The 21973-nt window shown below is 46.0% G+C and overlaps 1 protein-coding gene across 1 annotated transcript; it reads left to right on the top strand.

Moving 5' to 3' along the window:
- The first annotated feature begins 124 nt into the window (after positions 1-124).
- On the top strand, positions 125-21448 carry LOC107108134 (leukocyte elastase inhibitor-like). The gene is made up of 8 exons (XM_015408535.1): positions 125-183; positions 3151-3338; positions 6691-6795; positions 8433-8579; positions 10861-10978; positions 12714-12856; positions 16269-16436; positions 20627-21448. Exons 2-8 carry the CDS (start codon positions 3168-3170, stop codon positions 21044-21046), a joined length of 1272 nt encoding a protein of 423 aa, XP_015264021.1. The 5' UTR covers positions 125-183; positions 3151-3167; the 3' UTR covers positions 21047-21448.
- The last annotated feature ends 525 nt before the right edge of the window (positions 21449-21973 follow it).

Here is a 21973-nt window from a genome sequence, read left to right as displayed (position 1 = left end):
TATGAGCAAGCCTAAGACTACATTAGGCAAATTTGATTTAGTCATCAGTACGCAACAGATGCAAACTGAAACAGAGTAGGAGTGGGAAATGCACACACTAACGCACACACACACATATATAGTCTCCAGTGAGCAACACACAAGCCTCATCTTGCTGGTCTAAACTGCACACTGGAAAACAAGGTAAATGTACTATTTTTTTTCCAAAGTTGAACGGTTACTATTGCTTTTGTTGATGGGCATGTCTCCAATTCCCCCCCCCCCAGTTCAGCTCATTACCTAGTCCACGAAGCTATGTACAGTTTGTAGAGTTAAGATTAATTTGTACTTATCACACTAAATAATCCGTCAAATGTTGTTATTGCTTTTTTACAGGTCCCTTTCTTTTAGACTTTGTGAGCTACTGGCATTAAAGTTGTGGGTGAGCAATTTGGCTACTGCATAAATCAGTTTGCTCTGGAGCCATTTTTCCTGAGCTAGTACAAAAATGTGTGAGCCGGAGGCTAAAAAACTGTGAGCTAGCTCACACTAACTCAGCTTAGAGGGAACACTGCTTATCACACTAAATAACCCATCAATGTTGTTATTGTTTTTTTACAGGTCACTTTCTTTTAGGAGTTGGAAATCTTTTCTTATAGGAGCTAATAGACTTTTTAGTACGTAGTATCAAAATCCCCCTTTAAACAGTGTCGTCAGTCTGCTTCTTTCATTGTCCTGGCATAGGGATATTTCCTGGTTGTGATATGGTCGGTGAGCACCAGCTAAGAGGGTGATTCCATGAGTAGAACTGGGTGAACCTACTGCTAGTATCCATCAGTGGTCAGACTGTAGTAGTCCGTCAGCCCAGCATCAACCTCATATCCAACGGAAATGAAGCTCAACAAATACTGCAAGAGGCAGACATGGAGAAGAAAAACAGAACTTAAAATTTCACTGTTTAGTTGAGAATGGCAGCTGCTTTACCAAGTGTCTGTTAGTGAGATTATGACTCTAATTTATGTGGAACGTTCCTCTGAATGTCAGTGTGGCATAGAGCAATGGGGTGTTGAGCACCCAGGTGGACCTAGTTTCAAACCCTCAGTGTTAACGCAGTGGTCTTCAACAGGCCCATAGCCATAGCATTTGGGGGCAATGCCCCCATGGATGAATGCTGCCCTGTGGATTTTTTAAAAAATTCATTTAAATATATATATATATGTGTGTGTGTGTGTGTGTATATAGATATAGATATATGTGTATCTATCTATCATCTATCTATCTATCTATCTATCTATCTATCTATCTATCATCTATCTATCTATCTATCATCTATCTATCTATCTATCTATCTATCTATCTATCTATCTATCTATCTATCTATCTATCTAGATATAGATAGAAGGTGCACGTGGGGTTTCCAAAATGACCCCGGGCACAGTCAGGGAATCTTCAGTCTCTCTCTTTTTTCTGGGCCGAAAAATAAATAGTTTTTTTTAAAAAATGCCAAATAAAATAGCAAAATGCAATTCGTTCTCATTCGTTCAGTGATCAATTCATTGAGCCGAGTTGGAGAGGTTTTTTAGAACATCTCCCGAGGCCACTGCTGCCTATCTGAGTCAGTCTGCGGCCCACGGGGCAGTGTTGGGGCTGCCGGCTGCCTCCTCTTGCCTGCTGCCTTATCTCCGATCGCTGAACAAATGAGACCTGAGCCCTGTCTGGCTGTGGGTAGATCGTTCGACGCTCTCCTCTGTACTGGGCTGAGTATGCCAAGAGCAGCCGAGCTTCCTGGAAGAAATGCTGAGACAGCACCGACAAGGATTCGCTGGGCCTGGCCATCATGGCGCAGGTACTGCTGGCAGGGGCCGGGGGCTGTCTTCCCACCCTTCTGCCAGGGGTTCCAGTCCAGTGTGCCACATTGCTTGCAGTGACTGTCATATTTTGTAGGTTGGGCTTGGGGCATCCCCTCCATTCGTCTGGCTGTGGGGGGTGGGCGGGAGCTGCCTCGGCGCTCCTGCTGCTTCTGCTGCATGCATGGCTCCCGGCGGTCGGGACACGGCCAGGGGGGTTGCTGGAGGAGGACAGTAGCAAGCTTCTAGAGTAAGGCACAGCTTTTCCCATGTGGAAACAGCCTTCTGGAACGAGTGAAATTTCTGCTGGAAATTTGGTGTGTTTATTGTATTTTTTAATATTTTGATTTATTTTTTAAGTTTGTGATGTCACGCCCCACCAGTTCACCCAGTGCCCCCCCCACTGAGAATTTCCTGGCCAATCTTGTTGAGTCCATGGGCTGCGGTGGGAGGAAATGGCAAAACGGCTACCACAGGGTGCAAGGGCCAATCACATGCCAGGAGGCTGCAAACCAAGCATTCTTCTAAGATGGAGGAAGCCGTCTGTCAGTGGAGGCACCCTGCAGAGACCACGAAATGCCACTGGGGTTCTTCTGAAGCTTCTCCCACTGCAGTGAGGCAGAAGAGAGCCAGGACTGGCGTGCTCTGAGGAAGAGATGCTTTGTCCAAAAAAGTGAATGAGACTCAGGAAATCCATTGGCAGGCACCATTTTGGAGACTTGGGCAATTCCATACTTCTCAGCCCCAGGGCCAGCTGAAGATATTTTTTTTCACCACAACTGGGGAGCAGCCAGACTCTGATGGTGGGACCCAGATGCTAATGATGGGTGTGTCTTGTAACTATTGACTCTTATGGCATTCTGCTGCCAGCTGGGGTGTGGCAGTGCCCTACTGGTGCCTCAGGGGCTCACTTTGGACCTGTTTACAGGCACCAAGAGTCCAGGATGGCAGCCATGTCTGTCACAGCCTCCTGCCCAACTGCTCTCTGTTAATGACCTTGCCTGGCATCCCAAGCGGCCACTTGGATTGCTTGGGCTAAGATTGGGAATCAGGCCTTAGTCTGCCCGATATACTTCAGGGGACTATTCTGAGGATGAAATGAGACAACTCTATGTAATTTGGTCCAAGGTCTTTGTAGGAAGGGTGAATACACAAAGGATTTTCCTTCCAAGCAAAGAGGTCTCTTTCACATAATACAGTGATGTGGGTAATATGCTATCTAGTATAAAGTAAGTTGGTTGCCTCATGACCTTTGTTATGAGGACAGTATCCTCATAAGTACAGGGCATTAATATTGAATATTTAAATCGTGTTCTTATTTTAGATATTTTGAATTTCAAAATGGCCTCGTCCATCACTGAATCAAATGCGAAATTTGCCCTTCACTTTTACCAGAAGATGAGCAAGGCCAAACCCTGCGAAAACCTCTTGTTTTCTCCTGCAAATCTTGGGGCTGCCCTGAGCCTTCTCCTTTATGGAGCTCGGGGCAGCACAGCACGTGAAATAGAAAAGGTAGGCATCGTTAAGCTTGGATATGATGTTAAGTCTTCTGCATTGGATCGTCCATCACTGAATCAAATGTGAAATTTGCCCTTCACTTTTACCAGAAGATGAGCAAGGCCAAACCCTGCGAAAACCTCTTGTTTTCTCCTGCAAATCTTGGGGCTGCCCTGAGTCTTCTCCTTTATGGAGCTCGGGGCAGCACGGCACGTGAAATAGAAAAGGTAGGCATCATTAAGCTTGAATATGATGTTAAGTCTTCAGCATTGGGTGAGAAAGGTGATGTCTGTCTGTACCTGTGCATGTTTCTTCACAAGGCGGATGGATTTTCATTCTGTACTAAATGTGGTACCTCTTCCATGGAGACAGATCAAGATGGGTTCATCTTAGGGCTGCCAAGTGGGGGCAAGGGGTGGGTAAACCCCCACTTTGGAGGCCCGATTTCTGCCGCTGCGAAATCGGGCCCCGGGGGGAACTCCGCCCCCCGAAGCGCAGCGTGGCTGCGTCACCAGAGGTGATGCAACCATGTCAATCATGTTGGGGGTGTGGCCCCAATCATCGAAGGGAAAACTCTATGATCGGGGCCATGACCCATGATCGATGTCACGCGTCACTTCCGGGACGTGCTGGCGGCATGCGTGCGCATCAGAGGAGAGCTCCGGGAGCCCGGCGACGATCCCCCGCCGGTAAGAAGATTCAACTTGGCAACCCTACTTCGTCTGTCTGTAGCAGCAGAAATGAGCGAGAGTCCAGTAGCATTTTGAAGGCTAACAAAATTTGTGGCAGGGGAGGAGCTTTCGTGAGTCATGGCTCAAGTGACAAGTGACTCATGGAAGCTCCTATTGTGCCACATTTTTTTTTAGTCTTTAAGGCGCTACTAGACTCTTGCTCATTCCTACTGCTACAGACTAACATGGCTACTCAGCTTGATCTAAGCTCTGATATGAAGTACATGCTGAAGTGTTTTACCATGCACTTAATTTTTCTTTTCCTTTCTAGGTATAAAAATACAACTGGCTAGCTGCCAGTGCCTTCTAAATCCAGTGAAGTCAATAGGCTTAGCAGGGTGTAACTCTGTTTAGGATAGGGTTGCCAAGTCGGACTTACCCTGCCCGAAAACCATAGAGTTTTCCCTTGTATGGCTGTGGCCCCGCCCCCAGTGTGCCCGGCGTTATAACGTCACTTCCCTGTGACGCGTATGCTGGGGCGGGGTTCCCCCCGGGGCCCGATTCCCCAGCGTCAGGGAACGGTCCTCTGGGGCGGGGGGGTTCCGCCCCCCGGGGGACTTGGCAGCCCTAGTTTAGGATGACAGTGTAACTCTCCAGTGGCTCAATCATAGATGATATTTTTTAGCTGGGAAAAAAAGACAAAATCCATATTACATTCAAATTGGGGCTCTAAATCAGGGGCGGTCAAACGTGTTTCATGTAAGAGCCACATAGACTAAATGTCAGATGCTCGAGAGCCACAAGGTGACTTCAGAGGAAGCGGTGGGATTGGGGGAGTGGTCTGAAAGTGACATCGCAGAAAGGGGTGGGGTTTTGGTGCAGGATGTGACATCATCAGAAGGGGAGAAGCTTAGGAAGTGGCATCACCAGACCTTTGACCTGGAAGTGTCATCACAGGACATGACTTCACAAAGTGATGTCACATCCTTGCTAGGTACCACCCCCAAAGTCTCCTGGTTCCACCCTCAAAGTCCTCAGGTGGTAAAAACAGAAAAACAAAAGTGGTAAAAACAGATATTGCTAATGATATCTACTCTAGTATCTGGTCAAAACATGGATGACAATATGTAAACCAGTTACATTAGAGATACCAGCTAAATGCTTTAAACATATGAACTTTAGAGCCCTATTGTGGTCATTAATCAAATAAAAAAGGGTTGAATTAACAATAAAGCTATGTACACTGTAGAGTCAGGTCCCTACCAAATGGATTTCCTGGCTAGTACAGTTATCTGAGTGCACATTGGAATAGATCAAATTCCCATCCTTTTTCTGAAGTTACATTTGCACTTCACGTTTACTGCAGGCCAACCCCATTTTCAGTGTGCATAATAGTTCTGCATTATGACACACATCTAGTCATTATCACTTGACTAGAGTTACAGAGAATGAAGAAGAAGAAGAAGAAGAGATTGGATTTATACCCTGCCCTTCACTTGGAGTCTCAGAGCGGCTTACAAACTCCTTTCCCTCCCCCTCCCCACAACAGACACCCTGTGAGGTGGGTGGGGCTGAGTGACACAAACTGCTCTTTTTCAAGGACAGCTGTGCCAGAGCTTGTGACTGACCCAAGGTCACATCAGCAGGTGCAAATGGAGGAGTGGGGAATCAAACCTGGTTCTCCCAGATTAAAGTCCGCACACTTAACCACTACACCAAACTGCACATTCAGTCTGTGTCCAGCGCACTTGATTTTTCTTTATAGGAGTGTTGAGTAATTCTCATGTTACAGTCAACACATGTACAGCTGAACGTGTGATTCAAACCCCAATTCATCTCTGTACTGATTGCCAGTTTTATTCATAAAGTGAATGCATGTTGGTTCTTTCTTATAAACAGATGTAAGTAGGATTCACATGTGGACTGGGGTAAAGTAGAATAGAAATCAATCTGAGCATGAGTCCAACATCAGTGTGCGGCCAGTATAACATACTACATTGTACCTTGCCGAAAAGGTACCAACTTGTTCACTTTCATATTTTCTTTCATTTAAAAATGTAGTTTCTTGTTGCATATATATATATGTATATGTATATGTATGTGTATATATATGTATATGTATATGTATGTGTATGTATATGTATATATCTATCTATATATATCTATCAGTGGTGCTTTAAAGGCGCTAGTGGATATTACTTTTTCTTTAAAGGAGATTCGTTTCACCTTGCCAGGGTTTTTAAAGAAGTTCTCCCAGAACCCTACGAAGCTGTCAGCTTCCCTCCCTGGGACTTGAACAGCAGTGATAGATTCACTCTGTTGCAGTTGGCAACTTGACCTATGTATGTATGTATGTATGTATGTACCACTTTGGTGGGAAGGTAACAGCGTTCCGTGTGCCTTGGTGTTTAGTCATGCCGGCCACATGACCACGGAAACATCTTCGGACAGCGCTGGCTCTTCGGCTTTGAAACAGAGATGAGCACTGCAACCCTAGAGTCGGACTCGACTGGCTTTCGAGCAAGGGAACCTTTACCTTTTACACACACACACACACACACACTGCAAATTGGAAAGCGAGGGCTGAAAATAGAAATGGGTGGACCACCAAGCACCATTGCACATTGATATGCAACCATCTTCCATAATAGGTCTCTATTATTTATTAATGAAAACTCTCCAAAATTCCATGTTAGGTTCTTCATCGGGAGATAGAGGAAGAAAGCAAAAAACATAGCCAATCTCCACACCCTGAGATCAAACTGGCACCTGAACATTCATCTTCACCATGCCCTCAACAGGTATGAACATAAGAGCCTAAGAAGATCCCCACTGTATCCAACCAATGGCCCGTCTAGTCCGGCATCCCATTTCCAACAGTGGCCAACTGGATCCCTGGAATGCTTACAGGATGAGACGGAGGCAAAAGCCTTCCCTTGTGGTTGGCCCACTCCTGGCAACCGGTATTCAGAGTTCTTTGAACATGGAAATTCTGTGTAGGCTTTGTAGCTAATAATTGTGGATGAAGCTGTCCCCCATGAATTTATCCAATCTCCTTTTAATACACTTACAAGCCGATGACCATCACTTCATCCTGAATGGCATCCTAAATACAAACTACAGATGATAAGTGAGGAGGTGTTCCATGTATGTGTTTTAGAGTCCGTGCTTCAGACAATTCTAACCATATAGTATTACCAGGATAGGACAGCTCTGAGGCTATGGATGAATGTGTTAGAAAGAGGAATGTTCATATAAAACATTCAGATTTTCAAAGCTCCTTTCATTGCAATAAAGGAGTAATATGCACAGAGAGGTAACAACAATGCTTTTGAGTCCAGTGACAGATATATATGATCGCCGCTCTTGAATATGTTATTAAACAGAAAAGACAGCTTTTGTTTGTGGAATATGATCACGGAATATTTGTCCTTCTAAGCCATATTTCATTGCTCTACCTTATTCTTAAGATGTGTGCAAGTCTATGGACTTGTGGGTGACCTTAGGCAAGGTAGAGAACCTCCAGCATCAATTGGAGGGGAATAATAATGACTTATCATTCAGTGATTCTGCAGGGATTATGGAAATAACATAGATAAACCACTACAAACATGCTAAAGCCAGGTATAAATGGTAAAATACCATCAACATTATGTAGCAGAAGTAACAGTAGCAGTAATAACAGCAGCAGTGGTAGTAGCCGGAAGAGGATAATAATAATAATAATAATAATAATAACTATTATTATTATTGTTATTATTATTATGAGAAGTGCAAGTGATTATAGTAAAATAGTAGTAGAAATAATAGTAATAGAAGTACTAGAAGGAGCAGTAGTAGTCTAAGTAATGCTGGAAGTAGTAGCAGTCTTCCAATGGAGGGAGTGGAATCATAAATGACTTTACAATAGCACTTTTTATCTAAAAGTTGAAGGGATGGAACACAAAGTGTCTATCCCATACTCACCTCAACACAATGGCTCTTCTGAAACGCTGAACAGAACAATTCAGGACATGTGTAGTGCTATGCTTATACCAGAATGTATAAGCATAGCCCTACACATGTCCTGAATTGTTCTGTTCAAATGGAGTGGTTCCTGTTACTTTCGAGGGTACTCTATTGTGCAAATACACTGCTGTGTTGACAGCTTCACCCCATAGGGTATTTGGTAAACCAGAATGTATAAGCATAGACCTACACAAGTCTGTTGTGGAGAAAGGCAAATGTAATTCTCTTATATTTAAATAAAGAAGCCAAAGTAGCAAATGATGACTTTTCTGAGGATTCAGAGTTTTGAATATTTAGATATTAGTCTCCTGGCTCCTAAGATGTTCCAGTAGCCTCGACACAGCTGCTTGTCTAAGAACCACAACTAATTATTTCAACTAAACAAACAGAACCATGTTTTGCAGTACTGAGCTGATTGTTTTATTATTAGAATGTTCCCGAGTATGAATGTGAGAAGCCCGAAGGTAACCATACTGAAATCCATAGAATCCTGGCCCGCCTCAACAAAGCCACCACAAACTATGAGCTCAGCTTTGCAAGTCGTCTCTATGGAGATGACTCCATCGCTTTCAACCAGGTAGGTTGCACTTGGTGTTCCTCTCCAAATATGTTGCATGTACATTAGTGAAAGAATTTGATTTTCCGATGGAACAGAGCACAGCAACCCCACTTATCCTATAGTTGTCTCTGTCAATAGATTGCTGGACAGTATAAGCATCCATAAACCAAGCAATTGTGGAGCTTTGTATTGGGATTATTATGTATTATGTAAAAAGAAGAAGATTGAATTTATACCCCGCCCTTCACTACCAAAGGTGTCTCAGAGCGGCTTACAAACTCCTTCCCCGTCCCCTTCCCACAACAGGCACCCTGTGAGGTAAAAGGAGAAGAGTTTGGATTTACACCCCACCCTTCACTACCCGAAGGAGTCTCAGAGCGGCTTACAAACTCCTTTCCCTTCCCCTCCCCACAACAGACACCCTGTGAGGTAAAAGAAGGAGAAGAGTTTGGATTTATACCCTGCCCTTCACTACCCGAAGGAGTCTCAGAGCGGCTTACAAACTCCTTTCCCTTCCCCTCCCCACAACAGACACCCTGTGAGGTAAAAGAAGGAGAAGAGTTTGGATTTATACCCTGCCCTTCACTACCCAAAGGAGTCTCAGAGCGGCTTACAAACTCCTTTCCCTTCCCCTCCCCACAACAGACAGCCTGTGAGGTAAAAGAAGAAGAGGAGATTGGATTTATACCCCACCCTTCACTACCCAAAGGTGTCTCAGAGCAGTTTACAAACTCCTTTCCCTTCCCCTCCCCACAACAGACACCCTGTGAGCAATGTTCCCTCTAAGCGGTGGAGTCTTGTGAGCAAAAATTCTACTTTCTGAGCTCCTGGCATTAAAATGGTGAGCGAGCGATTTGGCTACTGCATAGGTTAGTTTGATCTGGAGCCATCCTTCCTGAGCTAAGACAAAAATGGGTGAGCCGGAGGCTAAAAAACTGTGAGCTAGCTCACACTAACTCAGCTTAGAGGGAACACTGCCTGTGAGGTAGGTGGGCTGAGAGAGCTCTTGACAGAAACTGCTGTTTTTCAAGGACAGCTCTTATCAGAACTACGGCTTGCCCAAGGACATCCAGCCAGGTGCAAGTAGAGGAGTGGGGAATCAAACCCGGTTCTCCCAGATTAGAGTCCGCGCACTTAACGACTACACCAAACTGTAAAAGACTTCACAGGGCTGGGATGTACTTATTTCTTTCAGGGATCGTTTTCAGCTCTTTACCACATGCCGAGTAGCATGAGAGCAGTGAATATCAGGGCTGCATGCCGTAACAACATCTAAAAGACTTTGACTTCCTTGAATTCTGCTCTTACTTCCTTTCACAGCTTCATTTATGCACAGGTTAAGTAAGCTACAATTTAGGGCCTCAGAGTGAATGGCTCAAAATCACCCTTTTTATTTTTTGTTGATGCTATGAGGCTTTAAAATCTTGACACAGTTCAGGGCTTCAGCATGTCTTAATCTGGCCCTGCTTGACTTTGCATAACTTACCCTGTGATGTGATTACTTGATTTTGCAGAAGGAATGAATTTATTCACCATCATTGACCAACACATAAACCGCTTTACATTTTGTAACATAGAAAGAAAACGTCACATTAAAATAGAAGCAAAAATTTTAAGACTGATTAGAAAAGCCATAAAACCATAATGGTTAAAATTAATAAAACTAAATCTTAGTTCTCCTCTTTTCAAGCTACTATAGATTTTCTAATTCTTTGGGCAAGCCATCCAATCCTAGCCACCTGATAAGTAACTTCTGCCCGGCTATCCGATAGCAAATTTCTTAAAAGGCAGATTCTTTCTATGCAGGGCTTTTTTTGTAGAAAAAGCCCAGCAGGAACTCATTAGCATAATAGGCCACACCCTAATATGCTGTGAGGAGCCTAGCAAATGCTTCCCCGAATCTTCCAGGGGCCCCCCTGGCTTGTCCACCTCGGAGTCGCCGGGGGCGGGTCGCTCTCCAGGCCTTCCCTCTGTAGCCACGCACACAGAGGTTTTGGCTGTAGTGGGCGTGGTCAACTCTGAAGCCAGCCGGAACTCCGTTCCTGTGCGTTCCTGCCCCCAAATAGCCCTGTTTCTATGTTACAAAATGTAAAGCGTTTTATGTGTTGGTCAATGACTCTGAATAAATCCATTCCATACTTGATTTTGGTGGTTATAATTACAACTAACCCTAGCCATATAGCTAAAAAGTTCAGGTATTCTTGAAAAGAGGAGGACAAAACTCTACTGTACGCCATGAGAAATTGGTTTGATTTATCAATATTTTTTTCCCAACATCTTCTACTCCTCGCCCACGCAGCAATTCGTGTTCTGTGCACTGAAGTTGTACCTGACCCAAGTCAGCAATGTGGACTTTCAAAATGATCCAGAAGAATTCAGGAAGATTATAAACACATGGGTTGAAGTCCAAACGCATGGTATGAACAAATCCCCAGTCAGCTGCTCGTCTTTGAGTTGTTAAAAAACAAACAAACCACAGTGACCTAGCAGCTGAAAAATCTCAGATATGACCTAATCTGTTCTGTATTTTTAATGGATACACAGTAAACTTCCTCCCCAGCTTGCCAGTTCATCCCTCAGATCTGTATAACACAAACTAATGGTGACAGAGCACACTCCAGTAAATTATGCTTCCTCATTTTTTGTTACCCATGTAATGTGCAAAGCACGTGCATCTCTTCATGTGCAATGGGGGAAAGCTGACAGGAGATGAAAAGTCTCTGGTTCGGTTCATCTCAGAGAGATGAGGGGGTATCTGTTGCTTTTCTACAGGAAGGTGGATTGAAATTGTCCACTGAGACCATGGCTAGTGACATGGACTGCCTGACAAGAGGAAAATTGCAGGCTTAACTTGTATGGGAAATTATAGCTGTAAAGACCAACAATAAAACTTTCTTCAAATACATTAGAAGCAGGAAACCAGTCAGGGAGGCAGTGGGGTAAAAGGAGTACTGAAGGATGATAGGGAAATGGCTGAGAAGCTAAATGCATTTTTTGCCTCTGTCTTCACTGTGGAAGATGAGAAGTGCTTGCCCACTCCAGAACCGCTGATTTCTGGAGGGGTGTTGAAAGACCTGAGTCAGATTGAGGTGACGAGAGAGGAGGTCCTAAAACTGATAGACAACAGATTGCTGAGCGGTCGGGTTAGAACAGATAAAAGGAAGTACTTCTTCACCCAAAGAGTGATTAAAACGTGGAATTCACTGCCACAGGAAGTGGTGGCGGCTACAAGCATGGACGGCTTCAAAAAGGAATTAAATAAGCATATGGAGCAGAGGTCCATCAGTGGCTATTAGCCACAAGGTATAGATAGGGGGTGTGGGGCGAGTGATGCTCTGTCTTCTTGGTGCTTGTGGGGGTCAACAGTGGGAGGGCTGTCCTGTTCCCACTGCTGGACCTCCTGATGGCACCTGGTATTTTTGGCCACTGTGTGACAGAGTGTTGGACTGGATGGACCTTTGGGATGATCCAACATTGGCATCTCTTAAGTTCTTATGTTAATGAGATATACAAACTCATCACAGAGAAGATGTGCACTGTATGTAAAGCATAAACCAGAGGTGTCAAACATAAGGCCCGGGGGCCAGAACCGGCCCATCCAGGGCTCTTATGTGGCCCGTGAGCAACTAGAGCAAGGGAGGGAAAAGGAAACTGCTTGGGGGAGGAGAGTGGGGGGCACTCCGATTGTGGTTTCAGCATGGGGGAATAACCTCATCTGTAGCAGTCAAGCATCATGGGAGCACCTGCCCAGTGCTGCACCGCTGGCTCTCCAGTCCGCCCATGTGGGTTTTCATCTGGGCCCCCCGCCCAGCCCACGGGGCCTTACAGTGAGGATACACCAACTCAGAGCTAACCAGCTGCTGTCCTTTACACAGTTTATATCTCCGGTACCTGGCATTACGTTTTATGGCACACATGGCCTAGCCCGACAAAGTGACATTTATGTCAGATCTGGCCCTTGTAACAAATGAGTTCAGCACCTCTGGCATAAACGATAGAAGGCCTGAGTTTCTTCTGTTTCCCTTGACACCCCTAACATATAATGTCAAAAGACTCCCCGAGACGCAAAATCTGATTGTTTTTATCTGATCATTTCACATAAGCTCGCTTGGAGTTTACAGCAAAACAGAATGAACATACGTTTCTTTTAAGGCAAAATTAAGAATCTCTTATGCAAGAGAAACATCACTTCCCGAACTCAGCTGCTCCACGTGAATGCCCTGTACTTCAAAGGACAGTGGGACGTGCAGTTTGACAAGGGGCTCACCAGGAAAAGTCCCTTTCATGTGAATGAGGTAGGTTTGATTAATGTGTTTGCATATTACATTTGCATCTGCCATGTGAATACGGTTGCCAAGTATAACTTACCTCTGCAGCGGGGGACTCCCGGGTGGATCCTGGAGCGCGTGCGCATCACCAGGAAGTGACGTTATGACACCGGGCACGCTGGGGGCAGGGCCACGACTACGGATGGTCGTGGCCCTGCCCCCAGCGTGCCCGGCGTCATAACGTCACTTTCTGGTGATGCGCCCGCCGGGGTGGGGTTCCCCCCAGGGCCCGATTCCGCGGCGGCAAAAATCAGGCCTCCAAAGCAGGGGTTTACCCGCTCCCCGCCCCCATTTGGCAGCCCTACATGTGAAAGGGGCCCTTCACACGGAAAGCAGATTTCCCAGTCCTATGGCATCTGGGCGGGTCATCCGGCATGAGTCCCCTCTGCTGGCCTTCCACTGTCATCTCACTCTGTTAGGCGAGGCCTCTCCAAGGCGTCAGAGTGGGTCAAGGAGGGAGTTCCATTTCACTCTTGTCCACTGTTGCCCAGACCGGAATGTTTCCTCCACACACAGGAAATCTCTTCTACCCACTGGACCCCTCCCATCCTCCCATGCCCAATCACCTCCCCTCTCAACTGGCAACCAGCCAATCAGGCATGCTGAGGGACTTCCAGACTTAAAGCCTTGCCGAGCCTATCACTCCTGCTGCCACCCATCCATAGGTCTGGCCATTCAGCTCCTGACCTCCGGCATCCCCTGCACTTCCCCCATCACCTGCCAGGTCTCACCCACTCCTCTTCTCCCTCTGAGTCATGGTCCTGCCCCTGCACAAGGCCAGCACCCTGCTCGCCTTCAACCCTGGCTTCCTCCACCAGCTTTGGGCTGTGTCCCAACCTGCCTTCTCGCTGTGGTGCTCCAGGAGCTGCCTCCCCCAATGGCCAAAAACACAGCATTAAACTGCCACTAGGTTCTCTTCGAGACTCTGCGGCAGCCAGTGGGTAGGCTGTGCTTATTGCCCTCTTGGCTGGGTCCATCTCAGGTTCCCTCCATTGCGGGGGTGTGGCTCTGGAGGGTGTGTGATGGAGTCGAGAACACCAGGTCTCCCAGTGTTCCTTGGATGTCTTATACTGTATGATAGCATTGATTTTTATCCTGTAATTTGCCCTCAGTGTTAGTGAGGAAGGTGGCTGTAAATAAGCAAATAAATGAATAAATAAGCAGATTTCAAACCGAGTAGCCTCTTTATGAGCAATGCCAAATTGAAGCATTGGTTGATCATGAGGCCTCCATTAATGGAACAGACCCAAAGACACTAATCTGGGACGCTTTCCTGCACGAACGGCTCTCCCCTCTCTTGCATTTGTATTCCTCTGCCGCTTTTGTTCATTTCCGCAGATGTTTTTGCAGTTCCAGATGCAAAAATGCAGTTTGTCCTCTCTTGCAGCGCAGCACCAGACTTCCCTGTTTCTGGGAATTTCCTTGCTGCACCCAAGAGGGGGAAAACTGCGTTTTTGCACCAGGAACTACAAAAACCTCTGTGGGAACGAGTGAAAGCCGTGGAGGAATACAAATGCAAGAGCGGGAAGAGCCATTCGTGCGGAAAATGTCAGAGCGACCCTTTCTATTGTAGTATACAACTAGCCGACATCTTCTCAGGATATCCTGCACTACTGCTTAGGACCATGGAATTCATAATATCGCTGTTACTATTATTTATTTATTTAGACATTTTTTACCCCGTCCTCCCCGCAAGCGGGCTCAGGGCGGCTTACAAGGGGCATGAGCCCATACATAAAATCAGATAAAACAGTAAAATCATGAATAATAATAACAATAACAATAATAAAGTGCTTTCTGTAAACAAGATGGTCTTGAGTTGTTTTGAGGGCATCCTCAAATCCTCCCCATTCGGGTGGCACTGTCCAGCAGATAGTTCAAGCCAATCCCACATTTCAGTGCCATGCAATTTATGGCGGAACTTCCAAGGGCGATTCCTAATCCCGATAGTATTACATTGGTGGTGGTGGCAGTGGCGGCTTCTATGTGAAAGCCTGGCGGAAGAGCTCCGTCTTGCAGGCCCTGCGGAACTGCATATTATTACCTTGTGTAGCACTGTGACAGAAGAATTATTCATTTAACCCATGGGGGAGAGGCTCATGAGATCGTCTGTTGACCCCATCCCCTGCTGGTCCCCATATGCTGATCAGGACATCCGCCCAGAGCCCATGTGGATGGCCCAACACCTGGAGAAGGAGATTTGGGCTGGGCCAGCTCATATGATCTCATTCCCACTCATTGGTTTGACGCTAATTGGCTGTCTGAACATTCTTTAAAACGTCATCTGTGAGTTGGAACATCTCTGGTCCAATAGGATCCTCAGATGTGACAGCACTGGACAGTGTTAGAAAAGTCACTTTCTCTCAACCCCAATCCCATTTGCATTGCAATAGAGGAATAAGAACACTTTACTACTTTATGGGGGTTCTGGACAGAGTTCTGAAATAATGGGTGAGAAGCAATTTGCGTACTCGTTTAAAGCACTGTGTGAAATCTTATTATTATTTTATCCAAAACAGATAAATACTTTTGCCGGCAACCCCCCATGCAATGGAGAATCCACTTGACGAGGTTTTTTTAATAAGATTTTCTGTGTTGGCAACTTCACGATAAGTTTATTCTAAATATACTGCACATTGGTGCACTAAAGTTGGTGTAAGTAAAAGCAAGGTCCATCCATCTTTTACAACACATTTCTATTTATTTAAAGCATTTTTAAAAAATCCCGTCTTTCCTCCCAATTAAGGCCCTCAAGGCAGAGAACAACAATTGCACTTCCAGGGTGCTGTAACACCCACTTGCCGCCATCACAGGGTGGGCTAGGGTGACCAGGTCCCCCCCCCCGACCACTGGCGAGGGATGGGGTGGTAGAGTTGCCAAATCTAGGTTGGAAAGCTCCTGGAGATTTGGGGATGGATTCTAGGGAGGACAGGGACCCAAGTGGAGTATCGTGCCACAGAGTCCACCCTCCAAAGCATCAATTTTCTCCAGGGGGAACTGATCTCTGTAGTTTGGAGATGAGCTGTAATTTCGGGGGATCCCCAGGTCCCACCTGCAGGCTGGCACCCAACGCCTTCCCATATCTAGACCCTCAAAAATATAATGTATTGGTAAATGTTTCAAATACTTGCAGGGAGATCATAACAAAGTTTTCCTCTGGCTATTTATCCATTCCAAGTAGAGATAGCCTTGAACAGGTCTGTCAGCAGTTGTTGAAATAACTTCAAAGTCACGCATGAATGCAGGTCAATCATAATTTTTAATTGGAATTTCTTTCACATCAGTTTCCTTCTTCACTTAACATGGTAATCACTTCCTCTGGCTGCAAAATGATAGCATCCTGATTGATTCTTTTACTCTGACTTGCTGTTTGTTGCAGATGACCTATAATACCGTGGATCTGATGCATCGCAGAGGCCAGTATAAGATGGGCACAGTTGAATTACAAGACATGCACGTTCAGGTGCTTGAAATCCCCTACAAAGATAATGAACTGAGCATGTTCATATTGTTACCAGATGACTGCAGTTCAGAAGGCATTCAACAGGTAAAAAGGCACTGCATGATCCTTTGTCCTCAGGTCTATGATTCTGAACATATTTCCACAAATTACTAAAACCACAAAAAAGGTTAATTAATCCAGTATGCTGTTTCAGCACTAGCCAGACAGATGCCACAAGCAGGGCATAAGGGCAGCAGTTCCTCTCAGTTTGTTCCAAGCCTTTAGTGTCTATTTGCCCTCGGAGGATATAATAGAGTATCATACTCTAATAGAACATGTAGATGCTCATAAGATAAAATCGAAACCATCGAATATATGATTATGGAGTGCCTTATATTTAACAAGTCGAGGGCTAATTTAGTCACCCCTTTACTTAAGGGTGGGGCCATGGTGGCTCAGAGGTTAAAATGCTGAGCTGTAGACTGGAAGGTCTGTAGTTTGGCAGTTTATACCCCGCCCTCCCCGCCAGCAGGCTCAGGGCGGCTCAGGGTGGCTCAGTTCGAGACCCGAGTGTGCCGCGTGATGGAATGAGCTCCCATCTCGGGCCCCAGCTCCTACCAACCTAGCAGTTTGAAAACAAGAAATTGTAAGTAGATAAATAGGTACCGCTTTGGTGGGAAGGCAACAACGTTCTGCGTGCCTTGGTGTTTAGTCATGCCGGCCACGTGACCACGGAGAGGTCTTCGGACAGCGCTGGCTATTCGGCTTTGAAACGGAGATGAGCACCGCCCCCTAGAGTCGGATTCGACTAGCTTTCGAGCAAGGGAAACCTTTACTTACTGAAAGATATGGAATTGCTAAATGTGTGAGCCCAAGTGTCATGGATACAAATGATCGTGTCACCCTTTCAGGGGCACAATTCGTTTGTAAAATAATCAAATATAAGAGAAATAATACTAAGGTCTTTTAAAATATCTTTGGGTCCTAATTTCTGCTTAAGGTGATAGCTGTATGGGCAGTACTAGACAGACAGACAGACAGACAGACAGACAGACATATGCGGGGAATGAGAGAGATAGTGTCTATTTAGATGAATATGACTTCTGAACACTGCATTTCTATGAAAAGTCCATGAGGTTGCCATACGTCTGTGACTTAATCAGGTTTTTTTTTGTAGAAATCAGGGCTTTTTTGGTAGAAAAACCCCAGCAGGAACTCATTAGCATAATAGGCCACACCCAACAGCAGAAACATATTAGCATATTAAGTCACACCTCTGACAGCACAGCTCATTAACATATTAGGCCACACCCCATGCCTTCCCTTGACTTGCCCGGGCAAGCCGGCCCTTGGACAGGCTGGGGAATGCACGGGGAGGCATTTAAATGCCTCCCTGATCCTTCCAGGGCCCCCCCGGCCCACCCGCCTTGGAGTCGCCGGGGGGGTCGCTCTCCAGGCCTTCCCTCTGTAGCCACGCACGCAGGTGTTTTGGCTGTAGTGGGCATGGCCAACTCTGAAGCCAGACGGAACTCCATTCCTCTGCGTTCCTGCCCAAAAATAGCCCTGGACTTAATGACAAACCCCCCCCCCCCAAAGTAAGGGCCAATACCAGTTCTTCCACGAAATTGTCTCAAACCTCTTCAAAGCCATCTAGACCACTGACCGTCTCCACATCTTATTAAAGTAAATGTTGTCAATTCATTACTCATTGCAATGTGAATATTTTTTGTGTGTGTATCTATTGAATTTACCAACCATAAATTTATTTGGAGAAGCCTCGTGAGGGATAAACAGATGACCAGTGGCACTTAAGAGAGTGACAAAATATTTTTCCCAGCATACGTTTTTTGGTGACCAGAGCCCACTTCTCCAGATACAGGAAGTCAACTGTAATACACAAAAGCTTATGCAGGATTTTTTTTGTTAGTCTTTAATGTGCTCAAGAAGGTTTGTGCTGAAAGGGATGACCACTTGTGTTCTAAACCTTGCTTGTACTCCCTCGGAATTGCAACGTGTTCTGTGCAAAGAGATCTGTGCTAAACAGACTGGGCTGTTGTATAGACCTTTTCAGTCATTACTGTAACATATACGGGGAGCCCACATATTGTGTGCAATGGGAACTTGCACTACCACAAACTTTTTAATATGTGTGAGTACTAGGAAGATCCGAGTTGCCACATGATGGAGTGAGCTCCCGTCTCTAGTTCCAGCTCCTGCCAACCTAGCAGTTCGAAAGCAAGAAATTGCAAGTAGATAAATAGGTACCGCTTCGGTGGGAAGGTAACAGCGTTCTGTGCGCCTTGGTGTTTAGTCATGCCGGCCACATGACCACGGAAACATCTTCAGACAGCGCTGGCTCTTTGGCTTTGAAACGGAGATGAGCTCCGCAACCCTAGAGTCGGATTCGACTGGCTTTCGAGCAGGGGAACCTTTACCTTTTTACTAGGAAGATCACGGGTAGTGTGCTCTCCTGGTATGTATGGTTGGTGGGCTCCCCAATACACACTGTTGTACTGTTTGAAAAGCCCTTATGGAAACTGGACACAAAGTGTTACTTTATTATTATTATTTTTTATACAATAATTATTCCTCTCATGTAGCGTATAACAGTTATGTCTCCACTGTGTAGTCAGTAGGGTTCCCATTTCCCTGATGGGGCTTCACCTACTTTTGCAGCCCCTGATCTGCCGGCCCTGATCTGACTGGTGGGGGGAACCCCACCCCACAAAGAGCCTCGTGTGCGCCAACGTGCCTGGCGCAATGATGTCACCTGGAGATGACGTCATCACGCCGGGCCCATTGTGGGGGGGGGGGAACGCTCGATCATTTAAGGAAAAGCCATAGAGCTTTCCCTTAAATGACAGAGCATCCCCTGCAACGTGCCCTGTGTGAGGACATCACTTCTGGGTGACATTATTGCAGCACATGCTTCGTGCTCACGCCAAAGAACTCCAGGACCTGGACCCCCCCGGCAGCCAGGTAAGACCAGGCAACCCTAGCAGTCGAGCATTCAAATCCAATTATATGCACAAAAAACTCTATTGCTCATAGGCCGTCTGTTGACACTGAAATGAATGAGCTCTGTGCTGTAAAGATGGAGCTCTGTGCGGCAAAGATGGAGGTCCTGGATCTGAGTCGGATCGGTTCAGGGCTGGGGCTCCCTCTCCCAACTTTTGATGGGGGCGCCTTTGGTGCTAGCGTCGGAGGTTAGGAGTTTGGGTGTGCTCCTGGACTCCTCTTTAACGATGGAGGCTCAGGTGGCAGCCACTGCCAAGTCGGCCTTTTACCATCTTCAGCTGGCACGGCAGTTGGTCCCTTTCCTGGACCGTGATGACCTGGCTACAGTGATCCATGCGACAGTTACCTCGAGGTTAGACTACTGTAACGCTCTCTACATGGGGCTGCCTTTGTCGCAAATTCGGAAGCTGCAGCTAGTGCAGAATGCTGCAGCCAGGCTGATGATGGGTCTCTCCAGATGGGATCACGTCCGGCCTGTGCTGAAAGTGCTGCACTGGCTGCCAATGGCGTACCGGATCAGTTTCAAAGTGCTGGTTCTTACCTTTAAAGCCCTATATGGCCAGGGTCCAGCTTACCTAAGGGAATGCCTTCCCCTGCATGTTCCCCCAAGGGCACTATGGTCGGGGAGTCAAAATCTCCTGGTAATTCCAGGCCCCAGGAATACCAAATTTGCTGTTACCAGGGCCAGGGCATTTTCAGTGGCAGCTCCTACCTGGTGGAATGATCTCCCAGAGGAGATCCGGGCCCTGCGGGGCCTTGCGCAGTTCCACAGGGCCTGTAAGACGAAGCTCTTCCGCCAGGCTTTTGAGTAGGAGCTGCCACCACCATTATTCCATCACCATCATCTTCTATTTCCGCACCCCTACCAGCATTGTGTGGGAATCATCAGGGTGTGAGACGTTCCTGGATGAAGATGGGTTGACAGTGCTGTTGGGATGTATGTTGTTGGTCTGGTAATAATAACTCCAGAACCCCATCTTGTAATTTATGGTCTATGTGACCTTTAGAGCACCGACATTTTAGTGTAATATATTGTATTGTTTTATTCTGTTTTTATTGTTTTAACGTTGGCATTTATGCCTCGTTGTTAGCCGCCCTGAGCCCTCGGGGAGGGTGGGGTATAAATCTAAAAATAAATAAATAAATTAATAAATAAAGGTACATCTTTGCATTACCGATTTAAAAATAAAAAATGAGTTGTCCCGCAGATCTATTGAAAGAAAAATGTTTTTACTAACTTGCCACAGTTTTAATTCTTCCTTACATTGGTCCCATAGCTAGAGGAAGAACTTACCTATGAGAAGATAGCAGAGTGGATCTGTCAAAAGCCGCTGAAACTGGAAGAGGTAGAAGTGGCCATTCCCAAGATCAAGATGGAGAAGGACGTTCTAACCGCCAAACTGTTGGAAGCTCTCGCTGTGACTCAAGTGTTGGATCCCAAGATGGCTGACTTAACTGGAATGACATTGACAGAAGATGTGGCACTGAATGAGATTGTCCACAGCACTTCTCTGGAAATGGATGAAGAGGGTGGCGAAGAACCGCATTGCCTGAAAGATACGCGTCAGAGTCACCGAGAGGGTTTGCAATTTGTGGCTGACCATCCTTTCCTCTTCTTCGTGTTGCACAATTGCACAGGCAGCATCCTGCTCCTGGGCAGGTTTATTAGGCCTGAAAAGAAGTGTAGTTTCCATTAACCATCCAGGAATCATGAAGACAGGACGGGGAAAAAATATGTTTGCAAAATTACTTTCCCCCCTTTTAATAGTTAAAGAGGTCTAGCACTTAAAGATGGTTAATGTCATTCCTCTTGTGAACAAGAAATTATAATGAAGAATAACAGCCATTACTTCCTTAAGGAACAGCTTTGAGCTTTGAACTTTGCTATATTCTTGTGCCCGAAGTGGGGAACAGCTCCCTAAGCCATAAAACTGACTGGAAGGAAGGGAGCTGGGCCTCAGAAAACAGTGTGAGTTGCCTGTCTGTAGTCAATGCTGTTTCCTCCCTGTCTCCCACCCAACACGAATACCTGCTCCCAGGGCTATTTTTGGGCAGGAACGCACAGGAACGGAGTTCCGGCTGGCTCCCAAGTTGGCCACACCCGGCAGGAACTCATTAGCATAATAGGCCACACCCAACAGCAGAAACTCATTAGGATTGGCTACATTAGGGGTGTGTGGCCTAACATGCAAAGGAGTTCCTGCTCCAAAAAAAGCCCTGGGTTTTGACAACAAACAAGGTAAACAGAATAAGAAGCAAAAGGTGAGTGTGGTAACATGGGGTGTGTGGTCTAATATGCTAATGAGCTGTGATGTTAGGGGTGTGGCTTAATATGCTAATGTGTTTCTGCTGTTGGTTGTGGCCTATTATGCTAATGAGTTCCTGCTGGGCTTTTTCTACAAAAAAGCCCTGCCTGCTCCAGTTAATGGCTGGGACCTAACTAATTGCAGTGGTTATGCAAAGTCTAGAGTGCAGCCTTATGAAGAAGATCTGAAGATCACCCTACAGGGGGATAGCTGAAGGATTTGTATTTGGCATAGCTAGACTAGGGACTTTCCACTTTTTCAGATTGTGTCCTTCCTGTTTCCTGATTGGCTATTCTGGAGACTTCCTGCTCCTGCAGA

Source organism: Gekko japonicus, unplaced genomic scaffold (genome assembly GCF_001447785.1).
Source record: "Gekko japonicus isolate JY-2015 unplaced genomic scaffold, Gekko_japonicus_V1.1 scaffold1186, whole genome shotgun sequence".
In the NCBI taxonomy this organism is placed as follows: domain Eukaryota; kingdom Metazoa; phylum Chordata; class Lepidosauria; order Squamata; family Gekkonidae; genus Gekko; species Gekko japonicus.
The sequence above is the reverse complement of the archived record's forward strand: the minus strand, read 5'-3'. Positions and strand labels throughout refer to the sequence as shown.